This window comes from Lampetra planeri, chromosome 13 (assembly GCF_965212315.1).
Source record: "Lampetra planeri chromosome 13, kcLamPlan1.2.h2, whole genome shotgun sequence".
Taxonomy (NCBI): domain Eukaryota; kingdom Metazoa; phylum Chordata; class Hyperoartia; order Petromyzontiformes; family Petromyzontidae; genus Lampetra; species Lampetra planeri.
In genome coordinates this window covers 12,523,703-12,550,745 of record NC_136119.1, presented here as the reverse complement: position 1 = coordinate 12,550,745, position 27,043 = coordinate 12,523,703, and the positions used below count along the sequence as shown (strand labels likewise).

Below are 27,043 nucleotides of genomic sequence, written 5' to 3'. Positions count from 1 at the left end.
ATCCTCATTGGATTGAACAGGTGCTGTGTCAGTGCTGTGTGCGTTGTCTCGGCTTTGCCGTGCTCGCCACTCCATGCTTGGCCTCTCACGCCGCCTAGATTTCTGCCGAATGCTGCCGAGTTACTGGAGGCCCTCTTGTCAGTCCGCTGCCGAGTGAAAAGGTGGAGGGGAGAGAGGGCTCGAGGTTGACGCCCTTTTTAAAATTGGTTCGCTGGCGTCTTCGTCTGTGGGGCTGTTTCCTGACGTGACATACGGGGGTGGCGGGGGGGGGGGCCCTTCTGACTTGAGTTTCGGTAGGAAATTCCATGGTTCCACGGCGTCATTTCGATAGCGCATTCGGGATGCCATTTGCGAGAAATATCAACGTGGACTTTTCCCTACCATGTCGCTTTCGTTTTTGTAATATTTTGTGGAGATTATTTGACTGGGAGGCCCACTGACATCCCAAGCCTCTTGGACGCAATTGGCGATTCCGTTGGTCCAGCGCCGCCGCGTACGTGCACTCACGTGCGTTCCCTCCTCTGGAAAATTAGAAATTGCCCTTTGCAAAAAAACTATGACATGTAAGTGCGGTGATTAGTATTCTTTTGTGTTTTTTTGCACGAGGCAAAGCCGCGTGGCTGGCCCGTGCGCTGGCTCGTGAATTTACTGCGCGTTTGAATTATGATTGTGACGGTGGCGTGTGCAGTCATGCCTTCTGCGATTGTTCAGCACCCTCGCTCGCATTCAAACAAATGTTTACAGGACAAAACTCACAGCCACCGCTGTCACGGATTCAACTGTCGTTCTGTTGTAGCCGCCACGGTAATGGTATACACATTGTTCACCATAATTTTATATTTTATGTGATTATAATCTTGATAATCTAATTATACATAATACAATTATTATGTATAATCATTACATAATTGTAACAGATTATATATCACGTGAATATATAATTATATATTAATTCCTTGTATGCTATTTAATTATATTACATCATTACATTATAAAAAATATTATATTATAATATTTTGTTCACGGAATTTTCAACAGCGCTTACCTCCTTGTGATTTTTGTTGTCGTGGTCGTCGTTTGTTTTAAGGTAAAAATTGCACGCGAGCGTTCGTCACTTCTCGGACCCCGGGCAGTGGGGGGATTTGGCCGATGTTGGAAGCCGATGGCTCCGGGCGGGGTCGGGGGGGGGGTGGCTCCGTGGCGTGAAATGAGACGCACGTTCGTGAGAGTTCTTCAACGAAATCCGTGGAGGGATTCCGTGCGAAACTCGCCTTTGGATTAGCAACCCGAGGCAGCCCGCACGGACCCCTCAGGAGCGGGTGGGTTTGAACTGCTCCTGTCAATATCGTCGCTGGGCACGACGGGGAAGACTTCTCAAAGCACGACGTTGAACCTGTTGCGTGGACGCGTCGCGGGCCAAAGCCTCGTGCGTGCCAGCGTCCCCGACCTCATCAACGTCGGCGCTCGTGTTTGAGTGCGCGCACGTCTGAGACGTGGCATTCGAGACAACGCTTGGGCATTGTGCCTCGAGCCACAGGCGTCGGTGGGAAAGCACGCACGTGGCCTGCGATGAGCACGAACATCGGCCAAATGTGACAACGGTGCATTCGCGATGAATGATTCTCGTTTGCGATGCTGCTGCATTGAGACGCGACGTAACACTATTGTTTACAACCCAGAAATGTAATTTAGTTTTTTATTCCAAGTTTGGTTTTATTGAGCCAATGCTGCTGAAATGTTGTGGTGCCAGAAGGCCGTGTGACTGATGGGATTGTATAAATAAAACATACCTTTATTTTTTATGTTGAGGGACAGATGTACTCTCCGCAACGGCACCAATGATACAAAAAATGATCTATCGAGTCGTTAATATCTAGGGATCGTATTGTTCCGGTGATGAGTGTGGATATTAATAGCCAGGCAGGGCTTGATTCACTGCGGTACAGGTGGAACACCAACTTATCGGGATCCTGTATCGGCAGTGGTGCCCTCTAGTGGCAAGCCAAACAGCAGATTTCAAGGCCCCCTTTAGTGCATTCATTAACAAATCATGATGTTATGATTTTGCATCTGTTGAATGTTAACATGTATATATCAAAAATCAATGTCGCCTTCACTGAATAGCACTGCTTTTATTCAGTACTTTTATCCAGCTTGTTATACATTGATTGAGAAATATCTAGCGGCGTCTTTCGTGAGATTTGGTCATCGTGTAGTTGTGTGTTGGCCCCAATTCTCCAAGAGTTATTGGACCTCTGAAGGAACATTTGGTGCCTCGAAACAGTTCAAGCAGAGAGAGCGTTCCTTGGAACATGCCGCGGTCTGCGTAGGCACGTGTGCGTGGGTGCTACAAGCCCCGCGCTGTGGATGGAGTGCCGCTTGGTGGCAAGTCAGCGGTGGTCTTGCTGTGGATGGTGCTGCTGGCCCCTGCCATGAGAAAGTGCAATCTGCAGAGCTGCCCCTATGAATGACCACCACCACTGCACCGCTGCTCCTTGCAGGCAGGTGAACGTTTTGACGTTCACGCAACGGAGATGCGTCGTCTCCATCGAACGTCCTGCCGGCGTGGGTTAAAGATATCCGTACAAAGTGGAAGAATAAACACGGACAAACGGCAAATCTTGCAGTCTGCGGCCGGGCGGGTCGGTGTGGCTGCGCTACGGAACGTCGCGGAACACGGCACAGCAAACAGAGCCACTATCTGACCGCGGCGGCTGCTATGAATCATAACGAGCACGTTCGCACGCGCGCGCACACCTTGAACGGTCACTCTGTATGAACGGTCACTCTGTATGTATCGTGTGCAGCCCGGGCGGGGGGGGGGGGGTGTGCGCGCAGAGAGAGAGGGAGCGGGGGGGTGGGTGGGGGGGTGCCTTCTAAGCGAGCATAGCAACACAGTTCCGCCTCCGATTGGCTGAAACCGGGGCGCGTGTCCCCCCGTTTGCGCATGGAGGTGCCACCGTGCCGAGTTGAGATGTTCTGCCGCAATTCCAATTAGGAGTCGGAGGACTCGAGAGCGATCAGCGTCGTTCGGAGCACGGCGGGACGGGCGGCCGCACGAAAGGGCAGCAAGGGCAACGGGGTGCAGCATTTTGACATTGTTAGGAGCGCAGCATTGTGCGCTGGCTCTGTGAAGACTTTGGAGGTAACGTTAGAAATGCTTTTACGATGTCATTAAAGAAAGCACTTTTAAAAAAATGAATATACAAAAATATCACAGCAGCCCCGTGAGCTAAGCTTGGCTTTTCCGCAGCAGAGTTAACCTTTTTCTGATATTCTCCAGAGCTGTTAAATTCCCGACAAGGTGACTCGAAGCACACCTCAAAAAAATCACCAAGCAGTAGATATCCCACTCGGAGGTTTTGTTTGCATCTTACTCCGTTTGACGTTGGCAGCAGCTGTGCCAGACGTCGATGGGTTTTTTGTTTCCCCTGCTGCGCGCCGAGGGCGACGGCGGTTCAGTCTACGATGGCGTGACCCGCCGCCTCTCGCTGACGCACGCCGGTGGTAGACACGGCGGTTCGTGTGCGTGACTCGTAGAGGATGATGCCGCCACTGTCATCATCATCGTCATCGTCATTGTTATGATTACGACTGTCGGCTGTGCCACGGACGCTCGCGGCTTGGGGGGGTGCGGGGGGGTTGGGAGAGGAGGCTTACGAGGAGAATTGAGACAACGTGCGGGCCCGATGCATCACGTTGTGACGCACGTATACACACACACCGTCAACACATAAGCCAAACCGGTTATGAAAAGTAGGGGATAGAAAGATGGGGAACGGGGCTCACTGCCCCAAACCGTACGGGAGGGGTCCCACCAAAAGGGATGAGGGTCACTTTTTTTAAGTAAGGGGGAAGGGATGACAAAGGGGGTGAGGGATACAACCGAAACGCACGTGACATAAATGAAATAAAAACACGAGAGGCGACCTCGAAGCTTGCTCTTTTAGCAGTGAGTTTCCACGCGCCCTGCCGCGCTGATCGCCTGTCCCGCCACGCTCATCGCCTGTCCCGCCACGCTCATCGCCTGTCCCCCTCCTGGGATTAAACCCCACGGAGACGTGTGCTGAACACGACGCACCGATTCACAATTAGACAATGAAGGGCTACAGTTGTGCGAGTGGATTTCGTTTTTTTCTCTCTCTCGCTCTCGTTGATTAATGAAAAGGCAGTTAGTGTAGAGCCGGGCTTTGTTCCACTGGACAGCAATATATGAGCATTACGGCTTGAGACGTACTTAAAGAGTCCCACGCCTTCTCGAATATAGACTTCTGCGGCAGTTGCTGTTCGCGAGCACGTATTGAGGACGGCACGGTACTACACAAAGGAGTGGCGGTAGTGGTGGTGGTGCCAGAACAAAGCGCAGCGGCGTTGCATCAATAACAACCTTCATTCGGCAAAACATTTACTCAAGATGCTCTTCGGCGGTGGCGGGGAGTGGGGGGCGGGTGTCGTGCATTAATTTCGATGTCGAGACACTTTTGTTCACCGATCGGTAAAATGGATATTAAAGCCTGATTTTTAAGTTAAGTTGACCGAGGCGGGGACGCTTGAGAAATGTCAACACGGCCCCCGATCAATCCACAGCTGGATGAAGGCCTCCCCCGGCCGTCGCCATCCCTCGCGATCCTGTGGCGCAACGGTTCGCCCAACGCCTGCGCCACGCGCCGATCCCATCGAAACACCTCCGCGGTAGACGTGCTCTCGGGCGCAGCACAAGGCAATATTTCTGGCACATGGCCCCGTTATTGAATGGGAGAAAGGCGGACAATCGTGGCGGGAGTGATTTGCACATCCGAGTGGTCCGCAGGCTCGTTCGGGGAGGCATTTCATCTTCGGGGGAATGGTTTTCTGCAGAATGCGGTCCGTCACGTCCACGCAGACGGTACCGGCTAAAACGACACCGCTAACACGACGAGGCGAGGGCAAAATCGCCGAGTCTTCTCCGGCGCAGCTCGGAGGGTGTGTAGTTGGATTTGGCAGTGCCTCTCTCCCCGTCGTCGCGTGGATTTTTTTTCTCCGAGTCCTCCGGTTTTTCCTTTCACACTCAGAAACACGCGTTGAGATTATTTCGATTATTTTGCTGCTATAAATGTCCAAATGATGAGCCACTTTTGTTGAGCTATCATTTGTGGCCAGGTCACTTTTGAACAATAAAGTAACACCTCGGTGGGCTTTGTCTGGTAGGATGGGGATGGTTTAGTGTTGTATTTGCATGTGTTTGGGTGATGTGTTTATCTTTCTTGTACTTGCACTCCGAACGTGTTTTTGCATTGGTGTTGTAACGTCCTTACCCCGTGCTCCTACTGGACATCTGTTAAAAAAAGAGCTTCATAGTTCATCGGATTCCTCCTGGAGTATAAATAAATATTCTGATTCTGTTCCTCCGCCGCCTCCCGTGGCTCACGACGACAGCCCCCACAATCGTCGGAGAAACGACCCTGAGACGGTCTTGACGTCTTGGTGGCAAGCCAGTAATGGGTGTCACGGAACAGGCTGTCCCACTCTCGACACCGCCTTCAATTAGCCATCATGGCTTTGGGTTTTTTTCTTCCCCTACTTACCCCGTGAAGGCCTCTATACGTAGTGCCGTTCGCCTGCTTTGGCGCGCAGGTCACGGTTTCAGCCCTCGCTTTGTTCGTTGCGTGCTCATTAATTCGCCCCCTTGGTCGTTTATTCCTTCATTCATCTGTGCGTGTTGTTTTCCCCGCGGGGAGAAGGGTCCGAGGCTGTGCGGCGGCGAGTGGCCCCAACCGAGCAGAGCGCCGGGTACAGCCATCGCTTGTGCGGACCGAGAGCTTCAGTTTGTGACTACAGGCCTTTGTGGGTCCGCTGCTGGATGAGGAGCTCTTCGCGTCACGTGAGGTGGTTTGGCCGTGCTTCGCCGTGATGGTAAGCGCGGGTTTGCGAAGGCGGGGAGCGCAGACGTTGAGATCGCAGAGGATACAGTACAACGATGCATTCTGTCACACTGCACTCTTCTGCCCACCTCCAATGAGCACGGGTTGGCTATGTACGGTGCGAAAGAAGTTCAACGTACATACGTGCATACATAGCCCCGCCACGTGTATGTAATGCATGGCGCTCACCCATCCAAGCACTATCCGGGATCATAATCCTGCTTATCTCCTGAGATCTGATGAGATCCGGTGCATTCTGGGTGATTTGATCGCGCGGTTTGTACAAATGGCGACGCGTAACCCATCCCTGCAAATTCCGATTCTCCACGCAATCAACCTCTGTTTCGCTCTCTCTCTCTCTCGAGAAAATGCGGCTAAAAGGTTTTGAGCGTCCAGTTCATCCCATCATCCGCATTCAAGCGTGCATCGGAGGAGTCGTCGGGAACCGATGGTTGATCCATCCAGTGATGTGCGTGGAGCCACCACGCTTTGCCGCGTGGTTAGGAGGATCCAGTATCAGCACACCCCCTCGCATCACTTGGGGCAGAGGCACGGCACTGTTTAGACACCGCGTACACTGGTTAGTGTGAGCAGCGAGTGAACCACATCGTCGGAGTGTGCCGTCTTCTGGCTGCGTAATGCAGACCCCTCGAAGGAGCGGAGACATAGACCTGTCGCGTAACCTGTGTTTCGGAGCGCACCCTGTGTGTGTGTCTGCGCGGTTGGTGGGGGTTGTTGAATGAGACGAGTAATTCGTTACATTATGCCCTGGAGCCAGGAGCGCAACTTGGACATTTAATTCAATCTGTTTTGTCATGGTTTGCCAATGCGCTGCTTTTTACAAGCACAGCTAATTATAAAAGTCCCAATTCCTCATTCGTTAGCAGAATGCGATGTCTACATATTACTACACAAGCAGAGTAAGCGGGTGGAGCGGTGGTTAGCGCACGTCCCTATCAGCCTGGTGACCTGAGTTCCATTCCCAACCACGGCTAACTTCAGTGACTTTCCCGCGCCTCCGATTAGCACGGTTGGCTACGTACGGTGCAAAAGAAGTTCAACATACATACGTGACGAATAATATCTAAACCAGTGCTGGGTCCATCTTACACTAACCCGCATTAACAAGAGTGGTGAAGTATGGTCAAACGACCCCCAAACCAACACGACGTTAGCCGGCTTAGGGGGGAGGCCTTTGTCCGACAGTGCGTTTTCATTTGACTGTAAATTATTACTTTATTGTTAAATTCTGTACGCGCAAAGTCAGCGTGATTCGTTGGAAATCGTTGGTAGCGTTTTGAATAGCCAAGAGTGTTGTGACACCCTGTGACGGGGGTACAGTCTTCTGTAATTGTGTCAGTCGCAGAGAAAGATCTCGCGAGCAGATGAGCAAGTGGGCGGAATTGACAAGTTCCATTTCACGGGCTGGTGTATATTTCACCGTACATCGTTTTGTTTCTGCGTTGGATTTACAAACTGATCAAATAAGATGGGCCGATGAAACCTTCGCTCTAGAGAGCCCCTCTGACTCTTACCTTGAGAGGCCAGTTGAGGGATATTGTGTCGCTTCCTCTCTGGGTGTTTGTTTTAGAATGGTGTGGGGAGAAAACCTCGCTTTCGTAGACAAATCCAACTCTTTCAAGAACAACCTGTTAGAAACGTGTGTTTTTTTTACCTTGTCCTCGCCCCATAATATAAGTGCCACGAACACTGTCTGGCCATGGCTAGCGTGGGCGGCGGGTGACATGCAAACACCTCTTGGGCCTTCCAGTTTAGCGACCCGCACTGCTCAGCGTGGCAAGGTGTGGTAAAAAAAACGACGCCTGTGACCGATGTGGCATTTGGGAGGCTTTCATCCAGCAATGGATTGACAAAGGAGGGTGGAGATTACCAGACAAAGACCCCCCTATAGCCTTTAACAGACTGTAGGGGCAAGTGCTGTTAGCGAGCACCTATGAAGGCTGGCACGGCACACGAGGGGGTGGGTGACCAACATCACGCCCGGCTGCCTTTGTCTCCCTAGTGGCGACGTTTACACATCGCACCAGGTACTCATTTGACCTGTCCAACAGGTGTGTCTGTGCGCGTGTGTCTCGCACGCGGGATGGGGGGTGATGACACGCACGACGCAACAACCACGTTGCTGCGTAACACCTGGGGAGTGTGTAACAAGGGTACAAAACCAGCACAGGCTACTTCCCCACAGCACAAATAGAACGCCCGGTCGATTGTGTCACTGCGGTTGTTGGAGTTGTGCTCTTGCCTACTGAGATCCGTAACTTTCAGCCAACTGGGGGTTGACCATGCACTGGATTTGAAGATGTATCGTCATATTTTTCAACTTTCTAAAATAACCGGTTGTTGTTATTCGTGCGGTTACGGCGTGGTGTGTGTGTGTGTGACGGTTGTACACCAGGTTACCAAAAAACTATTTTGGTAAAACTTGTTTTAAAAAATGCGGTTGTGTCCTGGTGAGTGATCTCATTGTGCAGCTGGTACAGCTGTGGTGGATATCTCATTCACGCCACACTGGGAAGAACCCTTGGTGGGTAAGAAAATTTACGTATAAGAAATTTTCTTATTCCGATGATCATAACCACCTGTCTGAGACCTCCAGTGTGCTGGTTTAAAGTTCTGGTTTGAAATAAACTTATGGTATCTTTATTTCCGTGGTTGATCAATTAGGTACCACGAATGCCAACACTGCTCTAGAGATAGTAGCTCTTGCCCCTGACAGAGAATTTCAGCCACTGAATCGTTATTTTCTATTGATGCCCATTTTCCTGCACATGCCAACACACATTCATGATATTGGCCAAACATCCCAATGCAGGACCCCCTTGCAATAGTCTTGGGGCACTCCTTGGTCATCATCATTCGCAGCAATAATGTTCGAGCAAGCCTTTTAACATTCTGTTCGTACGTCTTGTACGTTGAACTTCTTTTGCACCGTACTTACTTAGCCAACCGTGCTAATGGGAGGGTGTGGGGGAAGGACAAGAAACGACTCACAAAAAGCAGTCCTAAAGAAACCTACGTGCGCTGCCTTCGACTGATAGCATCGCCTGGTTGTTCTCAATAAAAGATGTAACGAACCTGCTTCTTGACAATGCAGACGCAAAGACACAACCGTGCACAACACCCCAGGCGCTTAATTCGCATCCTGATTCCCGTCAGCCTCTCGTCTTCCTCCAGAGCTCTGCTGCCCTCCCTCCCCTCCCTCCCTGTTGCTTGAGCGCTGCTGCGTGATCGAGTGTGGAGCCCGCACGGTGGCGTACACGCTTAGAATTCAAGCCAAGTCACGCAGGCAGGTGATAAATCAGGCGTGATTTAGCATTTCTCATATTGGCTGTGCGTTCAGCATCTGTCTGATTTTTTTTATCAACCACGTAACTGCTAAGGTTAGACTTTCCCGTATAGATGCATTGGTGCCTGTTTTTTTTACTTATTAATTGGCACGTTGAACTTCTTTCGTGCCCTACGTAGCCAATCCTGCTCATTGGAGGTACGGGGGAAGGACAAGATTGGAGATGGGGGGGGGGAGGATATTTTGTGATACTTCGTTGTGCAGTGGTGCACTCTCACAAATAATAGAAAACATCTCAACAAATTCATCAGGAACGCTCCTTTAAAAAGAAAATGCGTTGATTGGGCAACGTTTTGACCTATTGTCCTCCTTCAACAACACACAGAGGTAGAGTGGAGAAGGTTCTGTGGTTGGTGATTATATTGGTGGCTTTGATGTGGGTGCCACGTGTGAATGGTAGTCGAGGTGCCGCTGTTAATGATGAGGATTAATTGATGACAGTGGAATTATCAGCCGCCTCGGCTTGCGCGAGTACACTTCCTTGAACGTATGCAATAACTGGGGAGCGTGCCGACTACTTGGATAACCCGGTCCTCCGCCGTGCGTGCGCGCGAGCGAGTCACGCTAGAGATCACGTGCGGTGACGGATTTAGGTGTAAGTGTCAACCCTTGTGGTGCGTGCAGCCGGAGAGACTGAGCCAGTCGCCACCACGATCCCCCTGCACGTGCCGTTGTCGTGACGTCTAGGCGACGATGGTGACGCGTGTACAAGGCATGTCTTCACCTGCCTTTTGCGTTACGGGCAGGTATTGTTTGGTGTGCGCGGGAGGAATGTCCGCGCCGCAATATTTAGAATGCCATCGTGGAGGGGAACTAAAAATACTCCGGAAGAAGAAGAAGGCGGAAACGTGCGTCTGAACGCGAAGCCTCGAAAAGGTCGTGTGTGTAAACGTGCGCGCTCCCTTCGCTTTAGATTTTTTTTGGTTCTGGTAACTTCACCGAAAATACCGTGACGTGCGGCGGCGGTGGCGGCGGCGGGCAGGATCGGAATTTCTACAAGTGCCGGCTTGTCGCCGACGCGTTTGGGTGCACGGCAATGAGGCCACGGTTCCTTGTGGCCGAATTAAAACTGCCGAGCGCGCACGCGCACGCACAGACGGACGGGCAGACGGCAACAGCTGACAATTTTCCGCTGATTGTACGTACGTTGAACTTCTTTGGCACCGTACGTAGCCGGCCGTGATCATCGGAGTGTGATGTCTTCTTCTTGGTGCTTGTACCAGGCTGGGTGTACCAATCTTGTCAGTTCGGCTTGGTGACGGCGGCGCAACACAGGTGTGGGAGCATGGTGCAGTTAGACGATGGAGTTTGCTGCGATGCCCCTTTGCTGCCCACCGTGTAGCGCTGTGTTTATTTATATGACATTTAATTAATGTTCCACCTTGTCATCATCATTGTTTACGCGTGAACTCTGCTTTAGAGGCAATATTCACAGCCACCGTGTCGTCTCTGCATCTTGATGGGACCTGCGTGTCTCATTATTGTTTGTCAGTAAACGCTCACTGGGAGGTAAATAACAATAAATGTACGTGTCAAAACAATGGCATCAGCAGTGCCTATGAACACATGTTGCGGAGCAACTCTGCATTGGGTGGCTGTCATCACTGCAACGCGATGACAAAGGGAATTAAAGGGCATTAAACCTCTTTAAAGAAGAGACAATGAAAACATACAAGGGTCTCATTGTTTTGTGGACACAACTGGGCTTTGTGGAACATGTAATATGAAATAAAATATTTTGCCGGTGAAATGTTTCTATGGCACCGTCAAGCTGAGATACTGACGTAAGGAAATATCCGACAGTGGCTTGGTTCAATGGCGGAGCCAGGATTATCAGGTAGGGGGGGCAACCCCTCCAGCAATGAAAAATGATGGGAGTTGTTAGTAAGTAAGGACTTGTCCCTTGCTTTTTATTCGATGCGTGTGCGGCGATGACGCAGCCATCGATCGAGGGTCGAATTCGAACCGCGTTGTGTGATCGGCATCGCGCTCGCTGAAGGTGTTTGCCTTCAGGGAAGTCGTGTCCTGTATACGCAACTGCGCACAATTCTGAGTCACTTATAACTGCTCTGCCATTACTTATTGCCAATTATGGACTATCATCTCATAGAGTCCCTGGTACATAATAATATGCTACACAGTGGCAGTGGGGGTCTCAAAATGCCGATTTATTACTAATAAACCCCAATGATCCGATCGAAATTAGGGATTTCGATCGGATCATTGGGGGGGCACGTGCCACCCCACCCCCCCACTGGCTCCGCCAATGGCTTGGTTAGAGTGCTTGACTCAACAGTTGGAAGGTTGTTAAAATCCCAATAGTTTTATCTGGGTTGGATAACATCCGTACCGTTTTGTGATTAGATACAGTTATGCTTGTACGGAGAGACCTGCACCTGGCCATAGCAATGTCTAATTTCCATCGCCATCGCTACCACCGGCCGTGGCAGCGTTCCTCTCCAACGTTGTCCCGGTTTACGTCCGCAGCGTCACGTCACGGGATGAAGAATTCATTCACAACCCCCTTCAAGAGCAGCGCAACCCCCTCCATGCGAGAGAGCGAGAGATAGAGAGTGCGTGTGTTGGACACTGTACCAAAGGGGGGGGGGGGGGGGTAGCATTACCGTCCAGACAACGTGGTGGCTTCAACTCCCCGGAAGAAAACTTAGCGTGCGATTTTTATGTATTTAAAGCGATGAACAAAAAAAATTAAGTTGGCTTTGCGCTATAACTGCACCTAGAATTGTTACTCACCTGTGCACGCATCTTGTCCACTAGTCGGCGCACGCGTTTGCGTCGGTGATGGACCGCGGAGTTTTATCCAAGTCGTTGCACCTGAAATCTACCCTTTGTTCCCCCCTCAAGCCCGCCCTGTGGCACTGCCCCCAAGCTGTTGTTTATTCGCCATTCTGGGAGTATCGGCCACGTCGGGTTTCACCGGTTGCAATTATAGGGGTTAGACTGCGGCGTTTGAACCATGGGATTCAACCCCGGGGATTAAAACCGTGGAGTCCAATCATGCGGTTCAGTTGTAGAGGATGATACGTTTACTCTGGGGTTCAATTATGAGGGTGGGGGGGGGGGGTGGAGCGGGTTGAACCCCGCGGGGGGATTGTGTCGTTAAGATTCAGTAATGAGGGTTCAACCATCGGGTTCTGTTGTGGGGGTTCGGTGATTGGATTCGACCGCGGGAGTTCACTTCTGCGAATTCAACCATGGAGGGCTCAACCATTTGGGTCCGGTTTTGGGGAGGGAGGGGAGGGGGTTCAACGATCGGATTCAACCATTTGAGGTTTTAGTTGACGCAGTTACACCGTGGGGCTCTCCCACCCCGGGGGATTAATTGATGACCTGGCAGAGGAACCGGGCTGGCAACCTGCTGGGGAAGCCGGCAGCCAGCCCGGCCAGCAAGGGCAAACCGGCTCACCGCCAAGCCGCGGGCGGGGGGGGGGGTCGGTCTGTGCCGTGCGAGGCAGCCGGGTCGGCTCCGTCTCACAATGCGCCGCCAGCTCATGCATAACCCATGGGCATCGCGGCCGTGAAGCCGGTTCCCACCGTCTGTGTACAGCCGCGTGCGTGCGAGCGCGTGCGTCTCTGCCGCGTGCGGTGTGGCGGCGAGCGCGCCGGCGCTACGTAGCCGGCGAGCGCGCCGGCGCTACGTAGCCGGCGAGCCGAGTTCGATTCTTGCCCGTAGCCAAGGCCGGTGAGGAAAATCCAAGCCACCCCCTTCGTGAGCCGTTCCGCCTTTCGTCGATGCTTTCTGGCAGAACATGCCCGAACAGTTTGTTAAAAGCTACACAGAGGATCTTGGTTTTGTTGTTTTTTTTATCTACACGCATGCACGAGATCCGTGTGTCTATGTGTATGCCCGCAAAGGGCATGTATACGTAGAGCGTGTCTACTCGTGCGTAACGTACAAGTGCCACGATCGCACGCGGCTACGTGCGTGCTTATCCGCGTTTGCGGTGAGCGCACTGCGCTATGAGCTCGGCGATCCGAGTTTTGATTCCCACGCGTGTGAACGTCGCCCGCTGCGCCTTGGCAGAGATTGCCGTGGGTCTGCCGAGCGAGTGCGCCGGCGCGCGTGCCACACTGACAGTTCGGTGCCGCTCCGTGCCGTGCAGACGCCCCGCCGGAGGGCGGCGAGTGGGAGCCCGAGGAGCTGCTGGTGGCGCTGACGCAGCTCGTCACAGAGGGCCGCACTCCCGAGGCCTCCGTGAAGGGCCGCGCGGAGGGCCCGCACTGCCCCCAGCGCGCGGCCAGCCGCCACGGCACGCACGTGTGCAGCCTCGGCAGCGAACAGGTGAGCGTGGGGTGCGTGTGGGCGAGTAGAGGATTGAAACTTAAAAAAACTCATTTGCAGTCTCGTGTAAATTGCGTTGCCGCGCCGAGAGCCCAGTTATTTATTGCTCCCTCTGCCCTCTACCCACACCACGCTTTACCTTCCTCGGTGCTCAGAAAGATGCCCTAACCCATGTGCTCCCCTCTTCCGTCCCCTCGGCGCAATTCCAGACGTGAATGTTATCCGCGCCGCGTCTTTGCGCGCTCCTCCTCCTCCGTCGCTGAGACGCCTCCGCGCCCCTGTGCCCCTTCCGTGCCCGCGCGCAGTGCCGGCTGTACCAGCTGACCCGCGCGCGGGTGCTGCTGCTGTGGAGGAACGCCGTTCCCGTCATGGTGGAGGTGGGTCTGCGCGCCGGCTGCTGCGCCGGCGACGAGCGGCACGGCGCGACCTGCGGCTCCGAGGCCGGCGACGCCGATGGGGGCCCCTGCGGACGCGGGTCGCTGCTGCTCGAGCGCTGGGCCCTGCACCTGGCGCCACGCAGGTGAGTGACAGCCCCTCCTCCCGCCATCCCCCCCCTCCCCCACCTCGTTCCGTCGCTCCGGCAAGCAAGTCCCCAGCTAACACCAGCAGCAGTCACCGGGCATTTGCCAACCAATACCAAATGCCACCATTCGCCACTAGGTGACGGTGACATCACCACGGCGCCTGCGCCAGGCCAGGTGCACTTTGAGGCCACGTGAAGTGTCGTATGCTCGCTGACAGGAGATCGCGCGACAGATCCAGGTGCCATGGCTTGACCGACTGAGATGACTGGCAAATGCACCAGCTGGTGCCCCTTGCTGTTGTTACGCCATTAGCCAACAGCACCACCTCCACCACGAGTAACCAGACTCCAGCAACCAGCCGCCACCACCAGCAGTTACCATGCACCAGCTGTCACCAACCAGCTACTAGCTACCACCGGCAGCAACCAGACACCGCCACCAGCAGTTGGCAGGTACCAGCCGTCACTAATCAGACGCAGGCTGCCACCGCTAGCAGCGACAATCAAAGCAGGCGCCGACTGCCGCCACCTCCTGCAAGCAAGGTCCGCGACCAGACAGCGGCGTACGAGTGGGGCTCTGCGTGCGTGCGCGTTGCGTGCAGGCCGGGCGAAGGAGCCGTGTCGGAGGGGACTCTGCTGCAGGCGGTGCGCTCCTACATCCACTTCTCCCAGCTGAGCGCTTGGCTCAGTGCCGCGCACGGGAAGCTCAACCACTCCATCTTCTATCGGTGAGGACCTGGCGGCAGCTCGCTCGCTCGCTAGATTTTTCAACTCGGTCCCTCACCAAAGCACTCGTTTAGCAGTCCGCTCAATCATTATAACCCCCTTACTGAGCAGCCCTTTCACCCGCCAACACGCTTGCCTACCGACTCGCCAGTCTGACTCATTCGCCAGTCTACTTGCCCAACAACACATTTAGCATGCCAACCCAGTCACCAGCTGCTAATCTGCGCAATAACCCGTTCAGTTTAACACGTAGTAGGCTTTTGCGACCAATATCATCCATAATACAAGTTTTTTTGGGTTAGATTGCATAAGTTTAAATGTGTCGTTAAACCCGCCACCACCCGACACAGCCAATTAGTAAGGTTTGTCACGTAAACAGAACGTGCCAATTCGTTACTAGTACAGCACCCCGGTGTGTTGGAGAGCAAAGCCACAACATTGATAATCTGAGTACGACGTTTCGCCAGATGAAGCTAGTTGTAATTACGAAACATCGTACTCAGATTGTAAATGTTGTGGCTTGACTCTCCAACACACCGGTGTGCTGTACTAGTGACGAATTGGCGCATTTTGTTTACGTGACAAACCTGACTAGTTGGCTGTGTCGGGTGGTGGCGGGTTTAACGACACATTTATATATCTCACCCATAATCCCACCCCGCACACCCACACACCCGCTCACCCCTAACCCACCCTCTCGCTTAACACAGCTCCTATTTGTCTTTTGTCCACGAAAGACAAATCTGTACATTTAAACAGCCCATACTGTGAGTTGTAGCCCTTGTCCTAGCAGCGGCAGAAGCGTCGTCGCGGTCGTCGTCGCCGCCCTGCTGCGCCGAGGCTGAACCCTGCCCACGTGCCCGTCGTGTTGCCAGGGTGTGCGCGCCGGGCGAGGCCACGCAGCAGGACTTTGCCGAGTCCCCGGAGGAGCACGTGTTCCCCGTGCCGGCGCTGGCCTGCACGCGCACGCTGCGCGTCTCCGTGTCGGCCCTGCCGCGCCTGCCCGCCCCGCCCGCCGTCCAGTGCCGCGTGCACGCTCCCCTCCGCCCCGCCGCCGCCGCCGCCTCCTCCTCCGCCGTCTCCTCCGCCGGCACGGCGGAGCCCGGCGCGGCGGAGCCCCGGGGGACGGCGCCGCGGCTCCGCCTCGACGGCGCGGAGGAGGACGGCGCGGAGTCGGAGCTCGCGTGCCGCGCCGACTACGACCGGTTCGTTCCCGAGGCCGAGCGGCGGCAGCAGAAGGCGGTGGGCAAGATGGTGCTGACGTACATACGCTCCAACGGCGCGGCGTGCGAGCGGTGCGACTGCTCCAGGACTGCCGGCTGCCGGCGGCGAGAGTGCCCGGAAGACGCCGCGCCTAACCACACGTGCTGGCCCAGGCCCGCCGGGCAGCCCTACAGGTGCCCGCCGGAAGCGTCCGCGGAGAGGAGGACTACGGGCGGCCTGCGCGGCGCGCTGTCCAAGAACTACTCTGTGATCGCCACGACCGCTGCCGCCGCGGCGGCCGCCGCCGCCGCTGAACCGACGTCGGAGTTGGCGCGGGAGGCGAAGGAGAGCTCGCCGCTCGGCTCCATCTACCAGAGCCGCGAGATCATCTCGAGCATCGCGCAGCAGATCGACCTGTGCGAGCTGGAGACGTCGCTGCGTGCCGTGCGCCTGGGCGCCGCCCGCGACCTCCGCCGCAAGGCCGAGTCCCCGCCGGCGCCCGAGCGGTGCCGGCCCGGCGCGGCCCCCGACGGCACCGCCGCGGCCGCCCCCCCGTCGTCCTCCTGGAGGAACCTGAAGAACGCGGGCGACGCTCGCGCCGGCACGCCGCCGCTCACGCCGCCGCTCACGCCCGTCGAGGCGGCGCTCGCGGGCGACGAGCCGGAGCGGTGGACGCCGCACGGCGAGGAGCCGGCGCCGGAAGGCGCTGCGGGGGGCCGAGGGGGGAGCGAAACCCCCATGTCGTCGCGCGGAGCCGCCCTGCCGCTCAAATCGCGCGTAAAGCGCAAGCTGCTGCCGTCGCCATCGCCGCACAGACCTAAGGCCGCGGCGGCCGCGGAGGCGGCGAGGGCCGCGGACCCCTGCCAGTCCCCGCCGGCCAAGTGCGGCGTGGCCCGCCCGGGCACCTTGCCGCTCGACGGCGTCAGGACTTCCCCCCGGCCTCCCGGCGGCCCCCTTACCCCCGCGGCGCCGACGACGATTCCCGCGCTGGTGCCGGCCGCGTCCGCGTGCTACTTGGCCTCGTCGCCGGGCATCCCCGCCGGGCAGAGCGCGTCTTGCCAGGTGAGGGGAGGCGGGAAGGGCGTGCGAGCGAGGGGAGGTCACCTCAAGGGGCCGTGCCCGCACGCGCGCGCGTCGAATGTTTAGTTTAGATCGCGACCCCGTGTCAGTCCATTGCTGGGTGCCACGTTTGCGTTCTTTACGTCCAAGGCAGCTGTCGACGAACGTAATCGAGTTCAGTTCGGCAGGAAACGCTCCCGACTCGCTCTCGCTCACCGCTTCAGAATGTTTCACCCAAGTGCCCGCGGGCGTACGTCCTCGTTCGTTCAGCGGACTTGTTGTGCGCGATGCGTGTTCACGCTCGTGTTGCATCTCGAGTCCGACTGCAGCCGCATTAATCACGCCAAATCGTTGCATCGTGCCAAATTGCGACGCCCGTTCTTCCAGCTCGTCTACGTTGTGCACTCGTTCCGGGGCATCGCTCACGGTGATGGAGGGTAACTTGTGTTTGTTGTTTGATTGAAAATGATGAGTCTGCGGCTTGGGTTCAGTCGGCTGTCTGCATAAGGACCGTCGTTTAATCATAACACCAAGCAATCGCGGGTGTCATTGTGGAGATTATAAATAGCGAAGTATATATACACAGACAATGCGCCTCCTTCATACATCTGTCTCTCCGCGTAAATATTGATTATCATTGTGGCGAGACAGATAAATGAAGGAGAGACTTAGTATCTGCTTATAGCGTTTGTGATTTAATCAGGCAAGTGTTCAATGGCAACATATCCGTCTTGCAGTGAAGAAGTGATGGGTCGCATCTTTGTGACGCACAGTGGCCGGCACACAACGGCACAAACATCTCCGTGATGCCAAGCGACCCACATTACTCGCGTCCGCTTCACAAAGTAAACTAGCATTTAAAAACTAAACTGTTTTTATTTCACCAGGTAAGGCCCACTGAGCTATATAGTTATTTTTCAGAAGTACCCTGGCCACAAATGATAGCTCAACGAAGTGGCTTATCATCATGTGGAAATTTATAGCAGCCAAATACTCTAAACGCACCTCGTTTATAAACGTGGAGGGAAAAACCGGTGGACCACGGGGAGAGCACGCAAACTCCAAATATACAACAGGCGTCGGGGTCGGGATCGAACCCACGGCCTCCTGTATACCAGGTGAGGTCGTTAACATCTCCTAGCCACCGTGATGATGATGAGAGAGAGAGAGAGACACGCAAACTCCAAATATACAGCAGGCGTCTGGGTCGGGATCGAACCCACGACCTCCTGTGCCCCAAGCGAGGTAGTTAACATCTCGCCGCCAGGAACATCACTGCAGTAGTCGGCCAGGCCTTGGCGGGGCACGCGCTGCCGACTTGGCGCGACGGCGAGCGCGTGCCACCCGGTCACCCCGCCTCAACTGTGCCCATCCTCGTGGTCAACTCTAGCCCTGCCCTGGCACCGAGGCTGCACTCGACATGAACACGAGAGTTGACAACGGCTGGGCACAGTGGTGATAGATATTGACTGGTCTGGGGGTTGACGACCAAAATAACAAGAAGATATTTTTTTTTTATTTGTATCAAGAGCCGCAGTGCACGTGAATACGATACGGCAGCCCTCCTTGATAAATGACCTCGCGAAACAGTCCTTAAGAAGCCGCACGCGGCTCCGGAGCCATAGCCGTTCGTGCTTTGCTGTCAATCTCATCGACAACGGCGGAGAGAAGAAACCCTCTTGCCATAGACCGTACATTTTCTCACGTGGTCGGTCGGCGATCCTCCGACGGCACAGGCGCAGCCCTGCCGGACGGCGGCCGTGGTGCCCCCCCCGCCCCAGCGGCCCGTGAGCCGCCGGCTGCTGGATAACGGTGCCCAGCCGCCGCTGCTGCTGCCCGCCGCCGCCGTCGCCTTCCACCCACGCACCGGCCTGCCGGCCGCCTCCAGCCCAGTAAGGCCGCGCACGCACAAACTCGTCTGCCGTGCGCTGTGATCACACGCTCGTGCCGCTCCTCAGCCGGACTCGTATAATTAATTTATTGAATCGATTACTTAATGTTTTGGTTATTTATATTTTCTATTTATATTTCGTGACTTGCTTGCCTCTTTTTCTATTTTGCACTCCTATCGGTTTTTGTCCGTGCGTGCGTGTCGCTCACTGTCGTAACTCGCTGACCGCCCGCCCGCCCCTGCTGGACATCGGTGAGAAAAGAGCTTCATAGCTCATCGGTCTAAACAAAGATTCTGATCATCGGCATCCTCGTGAACTTGAGAGGCTTCGCTCCTTGGCTCTCCCCCTCAATGCTACGAGCGTTCCTCCCTCCCCTACAGCACGCTCGGGGAAGCCTTTCCTTACCGTAGGGCCCATCAGGAACTTAAAACACCGTCAGCGGGTTACCAATCGGGTGAGCGTCGGCCATCACGAAACCTTGATCACGCTGGGACTGCTCGGAGCTGCTTGAAAGACCACCGAACTCCTCCCGTAGGAAGGTCGTGGGATGGAGCCGCACGAAAGCTTCCCTGCGCCGCTGCTGGAGCCTCCCTTTGCGTTGGTTCACACCACGTCCCCAATTTTAGCCGAGTGATCATAACGGCCGGTTAACTTTAAACCCCCTCGGCGACGTCTCTCTTGCGTTCGCTTTGGTGCCCACGCCCAGTCTAACCCTTTCCTGTGGCTGACGTGGACACTCAGGTGGCCAAGCCAGGTAACCGCGTCAGGAGCAGCGGTCACGGTCGGTGATCCTGATGCGGAGTCCACCCCTGTGCCGTCGACTTGTTGTCGACTTAGCCGAGGAGATTCCACGTGGCCCTGCTGGGCCCGGCTGCTTCTAAAGCCTGTGCTTTGTCTGTGCTCGGCAGGTGCCCTTCAGGAAAGGGATCTCCGGGCGTTTCGAACTGGACGCTTCGCTGCTGCACAAGAACGGGCACGTGAAGAGGTGAGGGCCGGAGGTCCGAGCGCCGAGCTGGCGACCCCGGGTTCGAAACCGGGCAGCCACCCGCGGTCGAACCGGGTTCCGAGGTGCAGTGAGTTGATGGCCTCTGCCTGGTCGCCTAGAGCGCACGAGACAAATCGTCACGTTAAATTTGTTTTCGCACTTAAATTGGATCAATTCCAGCTCTGACGATTGAAACATCAGTTTGGCTGATGCGACAGACACTACTCTCAGGTGGCAGAGCAGTTGTGCCCTCTACTGCGTGGACCCAGGTGACTTGAAAGGATCTCGGGGGGTAGCTCTGTAGTGTCCGCTTGAGTGGGCCGTTCTCCGTCTCGTGAGAGCGCCGTCGGGACAGACCTGGCCGTGCGATCGCGCTGGCCCCTCCCTCCTTTGACATCTCTCACGGCGGGGGATAAGAGCACTCCCTCGGGCGTTGCAGCACCTCAGGGCGGGCGCGGCGGTAGCCGCTATAGACTGCCAGGCCCGTCGGCTCCCTTGTGGCGAGCGCCGCTTAAGACTCTCGGCTTGCAAAGAGAATCGCGGAACGCGAGGAAGCTCGCTCTATACGGCGCATCGCGGCGAACCGAAGGTGGTGACGTGGGTCGTGCGTTGGCGCCCCTCTGCCTGTCGCGCAGCCCCAAGGTGGTCGCGCCCGTGGACGAGCAGAGCGGCCGGCAGCCCCCTGCGCCGCACGGCCCCTGCAGCAGCCCACGCTGCCTCCTTGGCAACTTCGAGGTGAGTGAGATTCGACAAGCGACGCCGGCGCGCGAGTCTCGTGCGCGTGAGACCCGGTGAGCGTCAGTGAGGATCGGTGTATCTTCTCGTGCGAGGTTCGGCGAGGTTCGGTGAGAATCGGCATGACTTGCTGTGAGACTCGTGTGATGTTCCTTGACCCCCAAATGAGTACCCTCGTGCGACGCGTTAACATCGCCACCGGGGAGACCAAGGCGACCGGGCGTGGTGCTGGCGACCCACCCACCCACCCCGTCGTGCGCCACGGTAGCGGCCTTCGTAGGCGCTGCGACCCGTGGATCTTTGCCCGAGCCTCACGCTGGCCGTGTCCGCCGCAGGAGTGCGTGCTGAACGCGCGGCTGCCCGCGCTGGGCTCGGTGGCGGGCTTCACGGCGGAGCTGGGCGCCAGCGGCTCCTTCTGCCCCCGCCACGCGGTGCTGCCCGTGCACGTCTCCTTCTTCTCGGTGGCCCACGACGGGGCCCCCTCCCCCTACCTGGGCGTCCTCGGCCTGCGCTCCCACGGCTGCCGCGGGTACCACGTTCCGCGAGCCGGCACCATACAAGTGGTACGCGCGCGCACACACGCACGCACGGACCACACACGCACACGCACGCGCAGACCACGCACGCGCGGACGGTACGGCGGAGGTGGCGCGAGCGCCGTTAACATGCACCTTTTGAGGCCGACATGGCACTCGTGGTGGTGTAACGGTGAGCACTGCGCTACAAACCCGGCGACCTGTGTTTGATTCTCGCTCACGGCCAACGCCGGTGACGATTATCTGAACCGGTCCTGGGCCTCCCGCTAAGTCGACTCCACCTCAAATGAGTTCCTGGTGCGGTGTGTAAACATCCCCACTAGGGAGACAAAGGCGGCCGGGCGTGGTGTTGGCCACCCACCCCCTCGTGTGCCGTGGCGGCCTTCATAGGTGCTCGCTAACAGCACTTGCCCCAACAGTCTGTTAAGGCTATAGGGGGGAACTTTGTCTTTATGGCCGGCACCACACCTGGCTGCTTTTGTCTCCCCAGTGCCGATGATTGTACACCATTTCCAGGTACCCATTTAAGGCTGAGTTGACCTAGGGGATGCCCAGGACCGTTTCAGATGTTTGTCACCGGTGTTGGCCTGGAACGGATATTACACTCGCGTGGCCAGATTCACACACGCACGGACACGCTCGCACACATCCACACTCAAAAACGTACACACAGTCGCACATATTACGTACAAGCACCAGCCACGTGCATCATCCACATGCATAGATACATAGATAATTGTTGCCATTGGTGATACCGATGTTACAACAGCAGAGTCGTATTCCAATGTGGGGCGGGAGTGACGCCCTCGCCATGCCGGTGCCGCCTTCCCGAGCAGACGCTGTTCAACCCCAACAAGACGGTGGTGAAGATGTTCGTGGTGATCTACGACCTGCGCGACATGCCGGGCGGGCACCACACCTTCCTGCGCCAGAGGACGTTCTCGGTGCCCACGGCGCGAAGGGCGGGGACGCCCGCCGTGCCCGCCACGCCGGGCCCCGGCCCCCACGCCCGCCACGGGACCAACGGCGCCGTGCCGCCCGCCGCCGCCGTTGGCCGCCTGCGCTCGGCCTCCCCTCCGAAGGCCTCCGACCGCGTGTCGCCCGCGAGCGCCCCCCCGGCCGACGGGGCCAAGGACAGGGCCCTCCGATACCTCATCCACCTGCGGTACGCACGCACATACGCACATACACATGCACGCACGCCAGATAATCCCCTCCGTGTGTAGCCTTCACATACTTGTTGGGGCAAGTGCAGTTAGCGAGCACCCGCCTATGAAGGCCGGCACGGCACACGAGGGGAGTGGGTGGGTCGCCAGCACCACACCGCCTAATTTACACACCGCACCAGGCACTCGTTTTGACCTGAGTCGACCTAAGAGAGACCTAGGACGGGTTCAGATATACGTCACCGGTGTTGGCCGTGAGCGGGAATCCGACTCGGGTCGCCGGGTTCATAGCGCAGCGCGCTAACCGCTACACTCCTGGAACGCACGCACACCGCACGCGTATACAACAACAACAACAGCAGCAGCAGCAATAACTGCCATTCGCTACCAAGTGGTGGTGACCTCCATGGCGCTAGGGCACTTTGAAGGCATATGAAGTGTCGAAGTCTCGCCGAGCCGTCTCGTTATGCCGTTGCCCCCCCCCCCCCGTTGCAGGTTCCTGAGCTCCAAGTCGGGCAAGATCTACCTGCACTCGGACATCCGGCTGCTCTTCTCTCGCAAGTCGATGGAGATCGACTCGGGCGCGGCGTACGAGCTCAAGTCGTACACGGAGACGCCGCAGAACCCGCGCTACTCCCCGCGGCTCTGATGCCCCCCCCCTGCCTCGGCCTTCCCTCCCCCCCCCACCTCCCACCCCTCCCCCCGTGACCACGACCCATCTCGCGGCGTGACCCGAGTTGGATTTCCCGCTCGCGGCCAACGCCAGCGACGTATGTCCGCACCTCCGATGAGCACGGATGGCTACGAAAGAAGTTCGACGTGCATACACACGGCACCGGTGCGGCTTCACGTCAACCCAAACCACCCGGGGCGTGGCCAGAGGGGGGAGACTGCAGTGATCTCCAGTGTCCCCGAGGTTCAGTGACGCGTAGGTGAAAGTGAAATTATTTAAGTTCAGGACAGGAAGTGAAAGTGTCTAGATTTCTGGGTGGTTAGAGTCGGTGCGATGAGGCGTGTGTTTGAGATGCCGGGCGGGCGCGAGAGTGGAGCTGGTGCATGGCGGCTCTGGGTGGTTTTGTGCAACGCCGCGTGGGGCCCCCGGGAGTTCACGTCGCTCACCCACCGCTCGCCCGTCGCTCGCCGATCGCTCGCCCATCGCTCGCCCGTCGCTCGCCCATCGCTCGCTCACCACTCACCCATGCCGTGTCTCTATCTCGTCACGTCACACATTCCGTCACACGTTTACTTTTTGAAAAATAATTGAGTTGTACTCGCGGAACTACAACGTGGTTTATTTTTCATGCTTCATTTCAACAGCAGATTAATACGTACAAAATTCAGTCGGATAAAGAATCTACATTTTAAATGTGAGATAATACTAATACTTAAATAACAACAAGAAAGGTAGAAAAACATTTTGAGACCTATCTAAGGAAGTCCCACAACTCTGCATCGACACGCCATTCCCAGTGCCGCGTCAGGGCCCCACCTCTCAGATGGCCGCTGCCGCAGGCAGAGACACAACTTGGACTTTTTTTTAAATAGCCACGGCATCTTAAAATCTGTGTTTGCCACTTTTAATCTCATTTACACACGAGCCGTTCCGTGGCTTTACCAAGCAACGTAAGCGGTGTCACCCGGTCCGTTACCCAGTCCATCAGCCGGTCCGTTACCCGGTCCGCTACCCGGTCCGCGCGTTCTTGCTAACTTCGCTCCAGCGACGTGTACGGTGGCACAGGCGTGGCGGTCCACGTCTGGAATGCCGATTCGTCGTAAAACACTCGACAGGAATTGGTTCACATCCCAAGCTGGTCCTTCATGAAACACAGCCTTGGGACTCGGCTGGGTGAACAAAGCCGGTACACATCCATGCGTTGCAGTGCAATTTGGTTTTATACAACGATCGGACGTTGAGGGCACTGTAATTCCATTTACCAATTGGCGTAGTAGAGAGCAGAATACGTACTATTACACTTGTTCAAATAATTACGGTGGGAACCCTTATGACTAGAAGGGAACTCTCTCGTGACTCCCCACTCATCTCCCCACTCATCTCCCCACTCATCTCCCCACTCATCTCCCCACTCATCTCCCCACTCATCTCCCCACTCATCTCCCCACTCATCTCCCCACTCATCTCCCCACTCATCCCCCCACATCTCTTTCTGTCTCTCCTCGCACCGCCCCCCCCCCCCCCCCCCTCGTGCGTTGCACAAAAGCTCAGCTCCAGCCTTGGCGTTGGAGACGACGCTTTAATACTCAACGCCGCTCGCAGCGCGAGACCGCTCCGGCATCTCTGACCACGCGAGCTGCGTTTCTCCTCACTCCTCGCTGCAGGTGGCGTCGTCGCCGTTTCTTCGCCGGTGGGGGTTTCGGTCAACGTGGTTCTCCACCGCGGTCGTTTCTCTCTCAATCGGCCGTCCCTTGGGGGCCGGCGCGGCGCGTGGGAGCGTCGACAGAGCCAAGGAGCCGCAGTCGGAGCAGTCGGGCAATGAGGGCTCCCAATGTGGCAACGTCTTGGATTCTTGTACAGAGCCTGGAAGGTCCCGGGCTCTCCACCGAATCTCCTGACCTTTTTGCCGTAGACCTCCGGAATTGCCCAGCAAGACCTCCAGGGAGTGTCCTCCAGATCTACCCCCCTCCGATTGCTCCGAGTCCACTCGGAGCAAGGTCACCTGAGTATTTGCTGAGCCGATACCTGCAGGTATCAACTCCACCGCCCACGATACCAGGGTTATATACCAGTATGGCAATCTCAGAAGGGCTATTATTGACACTTTTTTTTTAATCAATCTTGGTGTTGCATCTCCATTTCAGGGCCGCGATGCCTTTTGATTGTTAAGTTGAATAGGTGTTGCTCAATATACGGAGTTACCTTCTTAACATTGGGCAATACCTCGTGTGAGCAATGCTAATCAATAGTTATTTTTTTTAAGCGATAGCCAGTATCAGAGCGAGACTTAAACCAGTTGAGCCGGGGCCAGATGTTTCACTCGTCACTGCCACCCGAGGTGGGATCATGTTAGAACTTCCACTTCCTTTTAGTTGGCCGGCCAACGGTCAATTACGCGACAACCATTTGAAACGAGCAGGTCATCGCATAATTCACTCTCGGTAGCCAACTAAAAGTTTGTGTTGCCTCGTGTGGTTACCGGTTACTGATCTGCCCCCCCCCCCACCCACCTCGGGGCATCGCGCCGCGGTACTGGGGATGTCGGTGCGGCTCTCCCAAATCGCCCGCCGGAGCCGCTCGCCGCGCCGTGCCGTTGCCGCTCGGGACCGGGGAAACCCTTAGGACGGCCGCCACGCCAATAAGCGGCGACCTCGGAGCGACGACGCGAGGCAGCGGCGCGTTGCGTCCGAGAGGGCGCGCGTGTGTGCTCTGTCGCGAGAGACGGAATATGCAGGCGAGGGGGCTCGGTGGGTCGAGCAGGGGAGGCCGTTTTGTTTTTACTATAATGTTTTTTTTGGAGTGGAAAGAGAAGAGTAAATTAGTTTTCAAAAGTGCAATTCTTAAATACTTTACAGTACCCGCAGATTTTGACGCGCGTGTTTTCCCTAGCGTTAGATTTGTCACTTTAGCGTCGCCACACGACCGCGGGCGCCCGCCTCGCCCAGAGTTTCCGTTTTTCGCGGGACGTTATTCCTGTAGATTGTGTGACCTGAGCCGAGTGCTTTTGTTTCTTCTTTCTAATTTATTTTTTATTATTGACAAGTATAGCCTATAATTTATATGTTAACTTAAGTAAACCGATCGCTAGGTTGATCCGTCGTTTGTTTTTATCGCGAGTCTCGCCGGGGGCTTGAAGCACGGCGAGGAGTCGTCTGCCGTGTCCGCTCGTGGCAGCGCCGCGGCTGCAACGCGGCGCTGCGGGTCGCAGGCGTGGAAGGACAGCTTTGGCTACGGACGTCGCTTTTGTGTGTGCACTGGGCAGGCTGCTTGTTACCCGAAGAAAATCCAAGAGTTTTAAAACGTAAAAAACTCGAACCTTGCAGTAACACAGAGGGGTCATCATCATTGTCATTTTAACGATTCGAGGGAAGCGGGGCGGCGCATTGCTGAGCGCACCGCACGATGAACGCCGGTGACCCGCGTTACATTCCCTGCCACGGCTAACATCATATCTGAGCCCGGTGCTGGGCCCTCTCTCTCAACTCACAAATCCGTGCTAACCACCGTGGTACCGGTCGCACAACCCCCACGATCGACGCGGCACGGGGGAGGCCGTCATCCGGCAGTCGGCTGACAAAGGGCTGTAAATTATCGTCCACGACGGCTCGAGGCTGCCCCCCCCCCCGTTCCACGCCGCTTGTGCGTTGCGCGCACGGCCGGACGCGAGGAATGTTCTTTGTTGGACCGTACTCGGCTGTGTCCGCAGGCGGGGAAGGACGGTTCCCCTCCGGGTCATTTGCACACACTGGGGGGATCAACTCCCACTCGCGCCGCCCAGTAAGTTCCCGCAGGACGTTGCCGCCAAAGATCATCGTCTGCTGGACGTTGAAGGCCCTGTCAAATCATGACAGTGGGACGTCGCGTGCCAGTGTCGTAGAACTAATCCCGAAATGGCAAAATTGCCCACAGCTACAACGTTATATTTTAGTTTGTTTTAAAGATTAAAAGAAAAATACTTTTTAAAAAAATGTTCCG

General features: G+C 56.1%; 1 protein-coding gene across 1 annotated transcript in view; it reads left to right on the top strand.

Annotated features, from left to right (window-relative positions):
• Window positions 1-24,715, top strand: part of ATOSA (atos homolog A) — a 73,012-nt gene extending 48,297 nt beyond the window's left edge. The window contains exons 2-11 of the mRNA XM_078600211.1: window positions 13,392-13,570; window positions 13,876-14,090; window positions 14,696-14,821; window positions 15,695-17,084; window positions 18,818-18,973; window positions 19,882-19,958; window positions 20,594-20,693; window positions 21,029-21,256; window positions 22,066-22,394; window positions 22,891-24,715. Of these exons, the coding sequence (XP_078456337.1) occupies window positions 13,392-13,570; window positions 13,876-14,090; window positions 14,696-14,821; window positions 15,695-17,084; window positions 18,818-18,973; window positions 19,882-19,958; window positions 20,594-20,693; window positions 21,029-21,256; window positions 22,066-22,394; window positions 22,891-23,044 (2,954 nt within the window). The 3' untranslated portion in view covers window positions 23,045-24,715. The remainder of the gene's footprint in view (window positions 1-13,391; window positions 13,571-13,875; window positions 14,091-14,695; window positions 14,822-15,694; window positions 17,085-18,817; window positions 18,974-19,881; window positions 19,959-20,593; window positions 20,694-21,028; window positions 21,257-22,065; window positions 22,395-22,890) is intronic.
• The last annotated feature ends 2,328 nt before the right edge of the window (window positions 24,716-27,043 follow it).